We start from the raw sequence: 14,731 nt of genomic DNA, 5'->3' as shown, positions 1-14,731 counted from the left end.
CTGTCTGGAGCATAACTTGAAAACTACTAGTTGGAATTTAATACAACCTCATACAATGGTCAAGCACATTGAGAGGAAGTCCAGTGCACAGGAACTATAACTCCATTTTGATTAATTACAGAGTTATTACCTTTTGTTACTTTTCCTTGTGAGGAGCATAACTTGAAAACTACTGGTTGGTATTCAAAACAACTTCATACAATGGTCAAGCACAATAAGAGGAAGTGCAGTGCATCAGAACCATAACTCTATCTAAAGTAATTGCAGAGTTATCGCCCTTTGTTACTTTTCCATTGTGTCTGGAGCATAACTTGAAAACCACTAGTTGGAATTCAATAATTTCTACATGGTCGCCAATTGATAGGAGTGCTGTGCAAAGAACCATAACTCCTGAGTAATTACACAGTTATTGCCTTTGTTACTTTTCTTTAATACTGAAACTCGGTTGGATTAATAATTTTTACAATGGTCAAGTATATTCAGAGTAAGCACAGTGCACAGGAACCATAAGTCTTCCTTGACTCATTTTAGAGTTATTTGATTTGTTACTTTTTATTGTTCACTGCATGACTTGAAAATTAATGGTTGGAATTCAATGCAACTTCATAAAATGGACAAGCGCAGTGAAACGAAGTGCAGTACTCAAGACCCATAACTCTATTTGGACTTATTATATAGTTATTGCCTTTTGTTAATTTTTTTTGTCCAGTGCATTACTTGAAAACTAATGGTTGGAATTCAATGCAACTTTATACAATAATGGTCAAGCGCAGTGACATGAATTGCAATGCACAATAACCTAACTTTATTTAGACTAATTACATAGTTATTGCCCTTTGTAACTTTTTATTGTCCACTGCATAACTTGAAAACTTGTGTTGGAATTCAATGAAACTTCATACAATGGTCAAGCACAATGAGAGGAAGTGCAGTGCTCAAGAACCATAACTCTATCTGGACTAATTACAGAGTAATTCAATATAATTCATCAGTCGTCAACCACAGCAAAAGGAAATGCAACATACAAGAACAACAACTATCTTCAATTGCCCACAACCATAACTCTATTACAAGGTATTCTGTTACTAGTAACTTCCTCATTATCAAAGCAATCAAGCGGGGATATTAATCACATGTATATGGGTGAAAGTTTTCCGTATTGTGATGGAATTCTGTACTTTTCTGCCTTCTGGGAAATCGATTTTCTGAATCATGTAAATCCAGTGAGATTTTAGAAGGGGGTTGCTTAATTCCATTCAATGATAAATAGAGCCACTAATGTAAGGATAATCCATGTAAGGAAGTTTTAGTTTTACTTTTTGTTCCAATTATGACAGGTTCAAAGACAATAAAATGAGTGTCAGGAGGGGCCTGTAAGTGATGCAGTTAAAGTCAAATATCAACAGCTTTTAGGGGCCTCTGTCCTCCTGAACCCCCAGCCTGGGCTTTGCCCAGGACCACCTGGAGCCCTGCCACCTCCTGGGCAGGGCTCCCTGGCCCCCAGCTAAAATTTTCAGTATTTCAAAAATTCTGAACTTTCACCCATGCATTTAGTGATAGCTCTAGTTTTGTTAGTTTATTATACCCCCCTTCAAAGAAGTGGGGTATATTTCTTTGCATTTGTCTGTCTGTTGGTCGGTCCGTAAAGCAATTGGTTTCCGATCAATAACTAAAAAAAACCTTCAGCCTATGAACTTTAAACTTGGTATGATGAGATGACCCCTATTGATTTTAGGGGTCAAGGGGTCAAAGATCAAAGTCACATTGACCTTGTATGTAATAACGGTTTCTGATCAATAACTAGAGAATGCTTAGGCGTATGAACTTCAAACTTGTTATGACTATTGGTCATGATCAGTAGATGATCCCTATTGATTTTAGGGTCAATGATTCTAAGGTCAAGGTCACATTGACCTTGTAGGTAAAAACGGTTAGCGATCAATAACTAAACAATGCTTAGGCCTAGGAACTTTAAATTTGGTATGATGATTGCTCATGACAAAGTCTTCATATTTCACATACTGATTGGTCATAACTAGTAGATGACCCCTATTGATTTTGGGGTCACTAGGTTAAAGGTCAAGGTCACAGTGGCCTAAAATGTCAGAATGGTTTCTGCTGATTAATTTGAAAATTTGAAAACTATTCATCACAAAGTCTTCATATTAAAATACTGATTGGTCATGAAAAGAAGATGACTCCTAATGTTTTAGGGTCACTAGGTCAAAGGTCAAGGTCACAATTGCCTTAAATGTCAGAATGTTTTCCTCTGATTATCTTGAAAAGTATTCATCACTTTCACATACTGATTGATCATAACCAGTAGATGACCACTAGTGATTTTGGGGTCAAAGGCCAAGGTCACAGTGGCCTTCAATTTCAGAATGGTTTGCGCTAATTATCTTGAAAACTATTCATCACAAAGTCTTCATATTTCACATACTGATTGGTCATAACTAGTAGATGACCCCTATTGATTTTTGGGTCAGAAGGTCATAGATGAAGGTCATAGGGGCCTAAAATGTCAGAATTGTTTCTGCTGATTATCCTGAAAACTATTCATCACAATGTCTTCAAATTTCACATACTGATTGGTCATAACCAGTAGATGACCCCTATTGATTTTGTGTCACTAGATTAAAGGTCAAGGTCGCAGTGATAACCAGTAGATGACCCCTAATGATTTTGTGTCACTAGATTAAAGGTCAAGGTCACAGTGACCTTTAATGTCAGAATGGTCACATTTATATGATGATATATATTTATACCCCCGCAAAACAAAGTTGTAAGGGGGGTATACTGGAATCAGCTTGTCCCCGTCCTGTTTCGTCGCTTTTTCTGGTCAATAAATTAAGATTCCCTTGACTTTAGTTCCCCTTTTGATATTGGGCATGGACGTTAAATACATATTGTTACTGCCCTTTTTATTGATTTTTATCAAAAGTCTAGATCACAGCCTTATTAAAATGGCATTAGTCCAAAAACGCAAGATTTTTTGCCACATTATTATTTTGGCACTAGGGCATTATTATGTTAGACCCGACCCCATAATTGTAGGGGTATACTAGGTCAAATTGGTCCGGCATCGGGGCGTCGTTTTTAAAGTTGTCCGCCCAATAACTTAAGATTCCTTTAACCCAGTCTTCATATTTGGCATGGAGATTAGTCATGATTAGTAGATGACCTTTATTGATTTTGAGGTCACCAGGTTAAAGGTTAAAGGTCATAGGGGCCTTGACTTTAAAAGCTTGTCCTACCCAATAACTGGAGATTCATTTGACCCACTGTCTTTATATTTGGCATGAAGGTTAGTCATGATAAGTAGATAACCCCTATCGATTTTAAGGTCAAGGTCACAGGGGACTTGACTTCAAAAAGCTTGTCCGCCCAATAACTTAAGATTCCTTTGACCCACAGTCTTCACATTTGGCATGGAGGTTAGTCATGATGAGTAGATGTTCTCTATTGATTTTGAGGTCACCAGGTCAAGGTCACAGGCACAGGGGCCTTGATTGAAAAATTATGTCCGCCCAATAACTTAAGATTCCTTTGACCCACAGTCTTCATATTTGTCATGGAGGTAAGTCATGATTAGTAGATGACCCCTATTGATTTTGAGGTCAAATTTCAAGGTCATGGGTCTTGACTGAAAAAAGCTTGTCCGCCCAATAACTTAAGATTCCTTTGATCTTTAGTCTTCATATTTGGCATGGAGGTTAGTCATGATTAGTAGATGACCCCTATTGATTTTGAGGTCACTAGGTCAAAGGTCAAGGTCACAGGGGCCTTGACTTCAAAAAGCTTGTCCGCCCAATAACGCAAGATTCCTTTGACCTACAGTCGTCATATTTGGCATGGAGGTTAGTCATGATAAGTAGATGACCCCTAGTGATTTTGAGGTCACTGGATCAAAGGTCAAGGTCATAGGGACTTTGACTTCAAAAAGTTTGTCCACCCATTAACTTAAGATTCCTTTGACCCACAGTCTTCATATTTGGCATGGATGTTGATCATGACTATAAGGTGACCTCTATTGATTTTGAGGTCACTGGGTCAAAGGTCAAGGTCACAGGGACCTTGACAAAAAAAAAGCTTTTATTCTTAATTGCTTAAGAATGTCCTGTCCGCAATGTATTGATTTTGACATTTTCACATTTGAAGCATGTAGAATACATAACTTAGCAATGCACTGGCTTAGTAACCTCAGATTTGGCAGGGAGGTTGTCCTTGAGCTCTAAATGGCCACTGTTGATTCTGACAAAGTGGTATGCGGGGGTATTCACGCCATGATAGTGGCAGTTCTAGTTTATTCCAACTACCCTCCAACTTGTGTAAATTATGGCCCCTTCTAAGAAGAGGGAATATATTGTTTTGCTAATGTCGGTTGGTCAGTCTGTTGGTCTGTCTGTTGGTTTCTGCTGATTATCTTGAAAACTATTGATAACAAAGTCTTCATATTTCACATAGTGATTGGTCATAACTAATAACTGACCACTATTGATTTTAGGGTCAAAGGTCACAGGGTCCTTGAATGTTAGTATGGTTTCTGCTCATTATCTCGAAAGCTATTTATCACAAAGTCTTCATATTTCTAATATAGATTGGTCATAACTAGTAGATGAACCCTTTTGATTTTGGATCACTAGTTCAATGGTCAGGGTCACAGGCGCCTTAAATGTCAGACTCATTATCTTGAAAACTATTAATCACAAAGGCTTCATTATTTTTCTTTTTTCCTACACTGAACACTTCCATGTGCCCATTTTTAGCAAGTTTCTATAACAAAATTACCAATAATGTGAGTCAATGGCTAGAAAGGGGGGCATTTGTGTTGTTCAACATTTCTTGTTATGCCCCCCCCCCCCCACCGCCCCTTTTAAGAAGGGGGTATATTGTTTTGCTAATGTCGGTCGCAAGGTCTGTCAGTCTGTAGACCACATGGTTTCCCCCGATTATCTTAAAAACTATTAATCACAAAGTCTTCATATTTCACATACTGATTGGTCATAGCTAGTAGATGACCCCTATTGTTTTTGGGGTCACTAGGTCAAAGGTCAGGGTCACAGGGGCCTTAAATGTCAATGGTTTTCGCTCATTATCTTGGTTACTCATTATCACAAAGTCTTCATATTTCACATTTTGATTAGTCATTACTAGTAGATGACCCCTATTTTGGTGTTACTAGATCAAAGGTCAAGGTCACTGAGGTCTTGAATGTTGGAATGGTTTCCGAAGATTATCTTGAAAATTATTCATCACAAAGTCTTCATATTTTACATACTGATCGGTCATAAATAGAGGAAGACTTTCTCATATTGATTTGTTATAACTATTAGATGACACCTTTTGGGATGACTAGGTTAAAGGTTAAGGTCGCAGGTGCCTTTAATGTCATAATGGTTTCCGCTCATTATATTGAAAACGATTTGTTCCAAAGTCTTCATATTTCACATATCGATTGGTCATAACTAATGATGGCCCCTGTTGATATTGGTATCATTATGTCAAAGGTCAAGGTCACAAGGGCTTTGAATGCCAGAATGATTTTCGCTCATTATCTTGAAAACTATTCATCACAAAGTCTTAATATTTTACATATTGAATTGGCATATGTAGTACATGACCCCTAGTCACTTTTGGATCACTAGTTCAAAGGTCACATATTGATTGGTCATAACTAGTAGATGTCCCTTATTGATATTGGGAATACTAAAATCACTTAAAGTAAATATTGTTTCTGCTTATTACCTTGAAAACTTTTTATCACAAAGTCTTTAGATTTCACATATTTATTAGTTATAATTGGGACATTAGTCCAAAGGATACGCTCTTTATATTTCACATATTGATTGGTTATAACTACTAGGTCATTATTATTTTTTTATACCCCCGCACAACAAAGTTGTAAGGGGGTATACTGGATCAGATTGTCCGGCCATCGGGCGGCCGTCGGTTTTTTATTGTCCGCCCAATAACTTAAGATTCCTTTAACCCACAGTCTTCATATTTGGCATGGAGATTAGTCATGATTAGTAGATGACCTTTATTGATTTTGAGGTCACCAGGTTAAAGGTTAAAGGTCATAGGGGCCTTGACTTTAAAAGCTTGTCCTACCCAATAACTGGAGATTCATTTGACCCACTGTCTTTATATTTGGCATGAAGGTTAGTCATGATGAGTAGATGTTCTCTATTGATTTTGAGGTCACCAGGTCAAGGTCACAGGCACAGGGGCCTTGATTGAAAAATTATGTCCGCCCAATAACTTAAGATTCCTTTGACCCACAGTCTTCATATTTGTCATGGAGGTTAGTCATGATTAGTAGATGACCCCTATTGATTTTGAGGTCAAATTTCAAGGTCATGGGTCTTGACTGAAAAAAGCTTGTCCACCCAACAACTTAAGAATCCTTTGACCCACAGTCTTCATATTTGGCATGGAGGTTTGTCATGATTATAAGATGACCCCTATTGATTTTGAGGTCACCAGGTCAAAGGTCAAGGGCTTTTATTACAATAAGCTTGTCTGCTCAAATGCTTAAGAATGCCTGTCCACATAGTATTGAGTTTAACATTTTCACATTTGAAGCATATTATTATGTTCTCATATATTCATCATAAAACACCTCCAGGCAAAGCTGCATGAATGGGGGGCGGGTATTGAAGTCATTCAGTGGCAGTTTCAGTTTTGAGGTCAGAAGGTCAAAGTTAAAGGTCACTTTGCCACTAAAAACATGTAGAATACATAACTTAGCAATGCACTGGCTTACTTCCCTCAGATTTGGCTTGGAGGTTGTCCTTGAGCTCTAAATTACTACTGTTGATTCTGACAAAGTGGTATGCAGGGTATTCAAGCCATGACAGTGGCAGTTCTAGTTTCCATAACTGAACACTTTTATGTACCCATTTATCGCAAGTTTCTATAACATAATTACCATTTATATGAGTCAATGGCTAGAAAAGGGGGAGGGGCAAATGTGTCGTTCAACATTTCTTGTTTATCTTTTGTTATAAACATATTTATACCCCCACCACAAAATAGGGGGGGGGCTATAATGGATTCGCTTTGTCGCGTCGGTCGGTCCGTCCGTCCGTCTCCCGGTCCGTCTCCATTTTCGTGTCCGCTCTATAACTTCTATACCAATTGAAGGATTTTCTTCAAACTTGGCTCAAATGTTCACCTCAACAAGGGGATGTGCAGAACCCATATTGCCCATGTGTCAGTTCAAGGTCACAATTGAAGGTCAAATATCAAACACTATCAAATATTACACAGTATGTCGTGTCCGCTCTGTAAGTCCTACACTACTTGAAAGATTTTCTTCAAACTTAGCTCAAATGTTCACCACAACCAGGGGATGTGCAGAACCCATGTCGCCCATGTGTCAGCTCAAGGTCAAGGTCACAATTGAAGGTCAAATATCAAACAATAATATGCTGTTCGTTCAAGTTTCATAACTCTGTATTGCATTTTACCAAAGTTATGCCCCTTTGTAAGTCTTCAAATTTACATACAATCAAATATTAGACAATATGTTGTGTCCGCTCTATAAATCCTATACTAATGGAAGAATTTTCACCTCAACAAGGTTATGTGCAGAATCCATGTCACCTTTGTGCCGGCTAAAGGTCAAGGTCACACTTGAAAGACAAAAATTGACTTAGAAAATGTTCTTAAATTTTTACATGTACTTGAATAATTCTGAAACTAGCGCAGGCATTTGCTTGAAACTTAAAAGATATATGAGGTGTGGCAAATAAGATATGCAGGTCAAGTTTCATTACTCTGTATTGCATTTTGACAAAGTTATGCCCCTTTTTAAGTCTTCAAATTTACATACAACCAATACTAGACAATATATTGTGTCTACTCTATAAATTCTATACTAATGGAAGGATTTTCTTCAATCTTTACTCAAATGTTCAACTAAACTGGGTGATATGCAAAACCCATTTTACCCTTGTGCCAGATTAAGGTCAAGGCCACACTTGAAGGTCAAAAATTGACTTATAAATAAAATGTTTAATACATTGGGAAAATGAAAGGTTATTTGTAACTGTTTTGAACATGATTTGATAATATATATTTATACTATTACCTGTACAATTAGTCTTTTTTCACCAGAGATAATTTCTTTTTATGTATTTGTGCCACATAAGTTATTCCCTTAACCACCTTTCCAAGTGGTCTTCTGTCAAGGACATTGGTGGGGGTATGAATCGCATTCAGCGATAGTTCTAGTTATAACTATGAAAATGTTTTCATTCTAATTATGTTTAAATGTAGTTTTTCAGCTCTTTTAATTAAGAGTAGGCAGTTAAAGGGAGTTAACAAGTGAATCCATTTATTCTCTGATGACTATGGAACACTGGTAGACAACTTTGCTATAATTAACCTAGAGCATTATTATACCCCCACCACAAAATGTGGGGGGGGGGGCTATAATGGATTCGCTTTGTCGCGTCGGTCGGTCCGTCTCCATCTTCGTGTCTGCTCTATAAATCCTATACTAATTGAAGGATTGTCTTCAAACTTTGCTCAAATGTTCACCTCAACAAGGAGATGTGCAGAACCCATGTTGCCCATGTGTCAGCTCAAGGTCAAGGTCACAATTGAAGGTCAAATATCAAACAATCAAATATGAGACTGTTTGTCCTGTCCACTCTATAAGTCCTACACTTATTGAAAGATTTTCTTCAAACTTGGCTCAAATGTTCACCTAAACAAGGGGATGTGTAGAACTAATGTTGCCCATGTGTCAGCTCAAGGTCATGGTCACAATTGAAGGTCAAATATCAAACAATCAAATATTAGACAGTATGTCTTGTCCGCTCTGTAAGTCCTACATTAATTGAAAGATTTTCTTCAAACTTGGCTCAAATGTTCACCTCAACAAGGGTATGTGCAGAACCCATGTTTCCCATGTGTCAGGTCAAGGTCACAATTGAAGGTCAAATATCAAACAATCAAATATTAGACAGTATGTCATGTCCACTCTGTAAGTCCTACACTAATTGAAAAATTTTCTTTAATTTTGGCTCAAATGTTCATTTCAACAAGGTTATGTGCAGAACCCATGTCAGCTTTTTGCCAGCTTAAGATCAAGGTCACACTTGAAGGTCAAAAATTGACTTAGAAAATGTTCTTAAATTTTAACATGTACTTGAATATTTCTGAAACTAGCACAGGTATTTGCTTGAAACTTAAAAGATATATGAGGTGTCACAAATAAGAACCCGTCTTACCCTTGTGCCAGCTTAAGGTCAAGGCCACACTTGAAGGTCAAAAATTGACTTAGAAAACGTTTAGTACATTTGGAAAATGAAAGGTTATTTGTAACTGTTTCGAACATTATTTGACAATATACTGTTACCTGCACAATTAGTCTTTTTTTCACCAGAGATAATTTCTTTTTATGCCACCACAGCATCTGCGATGCGGTAACATATAGCGATTCACCTGTGTGTATGTATGTATGTGTGTATGTTTGTGTGTTATATAGATTATATATTGAACTTCAAAAATCTTCTTGTGAAAAACCACTAGTCCAATTTCAACCAAACTTGGCAGGATTGATCCTTGGGTGAAGGGCTTCCAAAGTTGTTCAAAGAATTTCATTCCATGCAGAAATCTGGTTGCCATGGCAACCGAAAGGAATTATAAGAATAAATTAAAAAAATCTTCTTGTAAAGACCCAAAAGGCCTAGAGCTTAAATATTATGCATAAGGCATTGTCTGGTAGACGCCTACCAAGCTTGTTCAAATTATAGCCCTGGGGTCAAAATCTGCCCAGCCCCAGGGGTCATTGATTTTCACTATATGTACATATAGTAAAAACTTAAAAAACCTTCTTGTAAAGACCCAAAAGGCCTAGAGCTTAGATATTTTGCATAAGGCATTGTCTGGTAGACCTCTACCCAGATTGGTCAAATTATAGCCCTGGGGTCAAAATCGGCCCCGCCCCGGAGGTCATTGGTTTTCCTTAAAATTATGTATATAGTAAAAACTTATAGTAAAAACTTTAAAGAAATTTCTTCTAGCAATTGACAAATGCTAGAGGTTAGATATTTTGCATGAAACATTGTGTAGTGAACCTCTAGCAAGATTGTTCAAATTATAGCCCTGGGGTCAAAATTGTCCCCGCACCGGGGGTCATGGCTTTTCAAAATATACATATAGTAAAAAATCAAAAAATCTTAGAGCTTTAATATTTGTAAAATGATATCATCTATAGGTACTCTACCAAAGTTGTTCAAATTTTGCCTCTAGTGTCAAAATTAGCCCCGCCCCAGGGGCCATAGGTTTTCCTTATATGTATATAGTAAAAACATAAAAAAATCATCTTCTCTAAATTTACAAAGGCTAGAGTTAAGATATTTTGCATGAAAAATTGTGTAGTGAACCTCTAGCAAGATTGTGCAAATTATAGCCCTGGAGTCAAAATTGGCCCCACCCCCAGGGGTCATTGATTTTCACTATATACATATAGTAAAAAATTAAAAAATCTTCCTGTCTGAAGGTACAAGGCTTAGAGCTTTGATATTTGGTATATAATATCATCTATGGGTCCTCTACTAAAGTTGTTTTAATTATGCCCCTAATGTTTAAATTGCCCTGCCCCAGGGGCGATAGTTTTCCTTATATGTATAAAGTAAAAACTTGAAAATCTTTTTCTCTGAATTGACAAAGGCTAGAGGGTAAATATATGGCATGAGACTTTGCGAAGTGAACCTCTACCAAGATTGTTCAAGTTATAGCCCTGGGGTCAAAATTGGTTCCGTCCCTAGATTTTGATGATGTGACCTTCTTTCTTGTCCTTTGATGTACAGCTATGAAATTTGAACCATGTGACCAGATTAAGATGTAAAGTGAACTTTGATATCAGCTGACCTAGATTTTGAGTGTCTTACTGTGTTGTCCTTTGGTGTAGTCATGAAATTTAGGCTGTGTGAAATATGACCTTCACCACCAAATTCACTAGACTCAAGTGCATTGATATATTCCTACTCTGATCTGTTATTTGATTAACAATAGATTTAACCACTAATCTGATAATTAGAATTAGGATAGGTCAGGGATCTATGCATTTTGACAATCTTCAATTGTATAGAATAAAAAAAAATTGTTCCTACACTACTATTTAGTGTTGTATTAATGCGGTGGCATAGCATTTTCTCAAATGCAATCTTGTTATATACTGTACGGTATATGTATTTGTGCCACTAAAGTGTTTCCCTTAACCACCTTTCCAAGTCGTCTTCTGTCAAGGACATTGGTGGGGGTATGAATCACATTCAGGGAAAGTTCTAGTTTGTGTGTTACTTTTACGTCAAATATGCAAAGTTAAGCCCATATTACAGTCTTTTGGGGCCATAGTTTAGTTATAAAATTCAAAGTTTTAACCTTAAAATTTCTTTTATGTTTCCTAAAATTTCTAAAAAAAATTGCCCTAAAATTTGCCCTAATTTTTTTGTCAGAAGGTGCTGGACAGTCTGCATGGGCTGTTGGCCCTTAAACTTGGTAGGTGCATTTGTCTTGGCTAGTAGATGACCCCTTTTGATTTTGGGGTCAGGGGGTCATAGGGTATGGTCACATTGCCCTTGTCTGTCAAAACAGTTTCCTATCAATAACTTGATAATTCATGGACCTTTGACCTTCAAACTTCACAAATGCATTGCTTTTGATCAGAAGATGACCTCAAGGGATTTCTGGGTCAGACCTTATAGGTAAAAACTCATGGGCCCTTTACCTTCAAACTTCACAGGTGCATTGGTGTTGGCCAATAGATAACCCCTATTGAATTAATGTTTAAAGGTCAATGTCACATTGACGTTGTCGTAAAAATGGTTTCTGACCAATAAGTCAACAACTTTTTTCTTCGCTAGGTCAAAAGTCAGTGTGAGTCACAATAACCTGGCCACATGACTAATTGGCTTCCGATAGGGGGCATACATGTTTTATATGGCTGTAACTTATAATTAATCAAGAGTCCAGTTGAAATGAAATGGTTTAAATCTAATCATTAATTCTTTTTCTGTCCTCATCAACATGAAATAACTAGCTGATCAGTTTATCATTTGAAAATTGACTACCATATTCAGAAGTAGAAAATGTTAAAGCCTCCAGATTCATGCTAATTTTCATGAAAATTTGAAAATGTATTTAGCAGTGTAATATTGTAAAGTTGCTAAAATAATGCAATTTACACGTTATCAATGGCACTTACAACCTATGTAAATTAGTATAAAGAGGTCAAAATATGCAATAATAGCCCTTACTGCGTTAGTAATGCAGTAGAAATATAGAAATATATATATATAAAAATTCGGTCATTAATCACACATAACATGTAAATTTTTACTAGAATTTGAATCTTTATACCTTTCCTAAAATCTTAGTACATTTTTCTCAGGTTTGATTTTATCAAAATATTTTTGCTCATCTGGAGATGTGCAGCTTTAAAAAATGACATTTATTAACTACACAGAATAAAGAAAATATGACACAAATAAAGTATACAGAATGCATTTACTACACAGAATGTAGAAAATTGACATTATAAACAACACAGATTGTAGAAAGTTGACATAAATAATATATACAGTGTGCATTAACAACACAAAATGTTAAAAAATGAAATTTATAAACTAGTTTTCTACACAAAATGTAGAAAATTGTACTGTAAAAAATGAGAAATTGATGTGTTTTCTTGATATTTCAGGACAGAAAATGAGGAGGAGTATGATATTAAAGCATATTCAGCAAAGGGCAAAAATTGGAAGAAAAAACAAAACATTCTTACAAGTCTTTTTGAAAGGTATGTGGGTGTTGATATTTATCACTGTCATGATGTAAGTTCCCCCCCCCCCCCCCCCAAAAAAAAAAAAACAGTAGGCAAGTTTGTATGTTGTTGTCTGTCTTTCCTTTTGTCTGTAGACAAGTTGTTTCCGCAAACAGCAACTTTACAAGACTTATTCAGAGATCTGCCGAGGACGCGATTTTGCGCCATTGGCGCTAAAAAAATGAGAATGGCGCAGGAAAATCGGCAGCAAAGGGCCATGGGCGCATCTAAAATCTGAGCCAGACTTATAAGAAAACAAAACTGTCTGCTGAGTTATTTAGTCATCCAGTCAAAACTGGTACCAACAGCAACATGTTACCCATGCTCCTGTAATTACGCAAATTCTTGAGTTTATCCATTCCCCTATATAGCTTTTGTCCATGTTATCTACTTACCGCATTTCTTCTCATAATCCCTTTCCCACACAGATACTCATTTCTACTACCATAAATTTAATCCAATAAAACAAACAAACAAATTATACAACTACTTAATATTTAAAATGATTATCGGTAACTGAAAAAAAAGTGTTGCTATTTTAAGAAATGCTGTAAGTTACAGTATAATCTGACAGGTGTTCAACTTGATCAACCCTAAGGTCACTCAAGTTCACGCAAGTTTTGGCTGATGAAGTGTAAAAAAAAGATGTATATTTTGTCATCAGAATATTTGACAGGTTGAATAACCAATCAGAGAAACATTGTGCATGATTTTTTTCATGATCAAAAGGTCTGTCGGCAAATGTCTTTGATGTATGCTGTCTACACAGAGGCATACAAGGGGCAATAAAATTCGTCAATATACAGTGGTAAGGGACATTTGGTGCAAAGTAGGAACAATTAAATGGATAATGCACAATATAAGACATTACAAGTAAGAACCAGCAATTATGTGAATAAATTTGCTTATCAAATTTTTGAGCAGCCATTTAAAAAATATTTTGCCTGCAATTAATATTAGTTAGAAAGTTGCCATGTAGGCATAATTTTTAATTATTGGTTAAGTACTGAATTATAAGTGAACCACTTGTCATAAAATATGATTTAAGTTTTATTACCAGGGAAATTCAATTATCTACAAACTTTTTAACAGTTATTTTGGTCAATGTTTACTTATTTTCCCCAAGGCCCATACTTTGGTAAAAATGGCCCATCATTTTCAGACCAAGTGGGTCCAGGGCCCAGTACTTTCAAATTCTTGGCAGATCTCTGCTTATTTCAGTCTAACTTGAACAGTCATTTTAGAGTAGCAGTCACTTGCCAACAACAGTCATGTTGATTCTCCTCCCCCTATGAAAATCCCTATATAATGGTTGCATATGGTCACATGCTGTCTGAGGCCAGCGCCACTAGAATAAGTATCCATGTGGCCATTTTAAACCAAAACAACTGTCAGTGTGGCCTTATTTACATCAAACAAAAGGTATGATACAAATGTTGTGCATCATTAATAACCATTGTTAAGACACGCTTGATTGTGTACACATCAAGAATAACTAGTCTAATTTGTCTGTTTCATTACTAGACACTTGATTTTAATAAATATTTTTTTGGTCAAGGTGAGTATAGTCATGTCGTGCGTCGTTCGTCGTCAACATTTGGGTTGTTAACACTCTAGCAGTCACAGTTTTGATTAGATCATCATCAAACTTTGTCAGAATGTTTGTCCTAATGAAATACAGGTCAAGTTCGATTATGGGTCATCTTGGTTGAAAAACTAGGTCACAGGAGCTAAAAATAGAAAAATCTTGTAAACACTTTAGTGGCTGCAGTTTTGATCCAAATATCCTGGAAATAATTGAGGAAGATTGGTTTGATGATGTCAAGGTCAAGTTCGAAAATGGGTCATCTCCAGTCAAAAACTAGGTCACAGGAGCTAAAAATAGAAAAA

General features: G+C 36.4%; 1 protein-coding gene across 1 annotated transcript in view; it reads left to right on the top strand.

Annotated features, from left to right (window-relative positions):
• The window catches only part of LOC132719389 (protein KRI1 homolog), a 171,878-nt gene that overhangs the window by 140,020 nt on the left and 17,127 nt on the right, over positions 1 to 14,731 (top strand). The window contains exon 13 of the mRNA XM_060703150.1: positions 12,722 to 12,817. Coding sequence (XP_060559133.1) covers positions 12,722 to 12,817 — 96 coding nt within the window. The remainder of the gene's footprint in view (positions 1 to 12,721; positions 12,818 to 14,731) is intronic.

The sequence above is a fragment of the Ruditapes philippinarum genome, unplaced genomic scaffold (assembly GCF_026571515.1).
Source record: "Ruditapes philippinarum isolate M1 unplaced genomic scaffold, ASM2657151v2 ctg1489_1_1_1_1, whole genome shotgun sequence".
Lineage (NCBI taxonomy): Eukaryota > Metazoa > Mollusca > Bivalvia > Venerida > Veneridae > Ruditapes > Ruditapes philippinarum.
The sequence above is the reverse complement of the archived record's forward strand: the minus strand, read 5'-3'. Positions and strand labels throughout refer to the sequence as shown.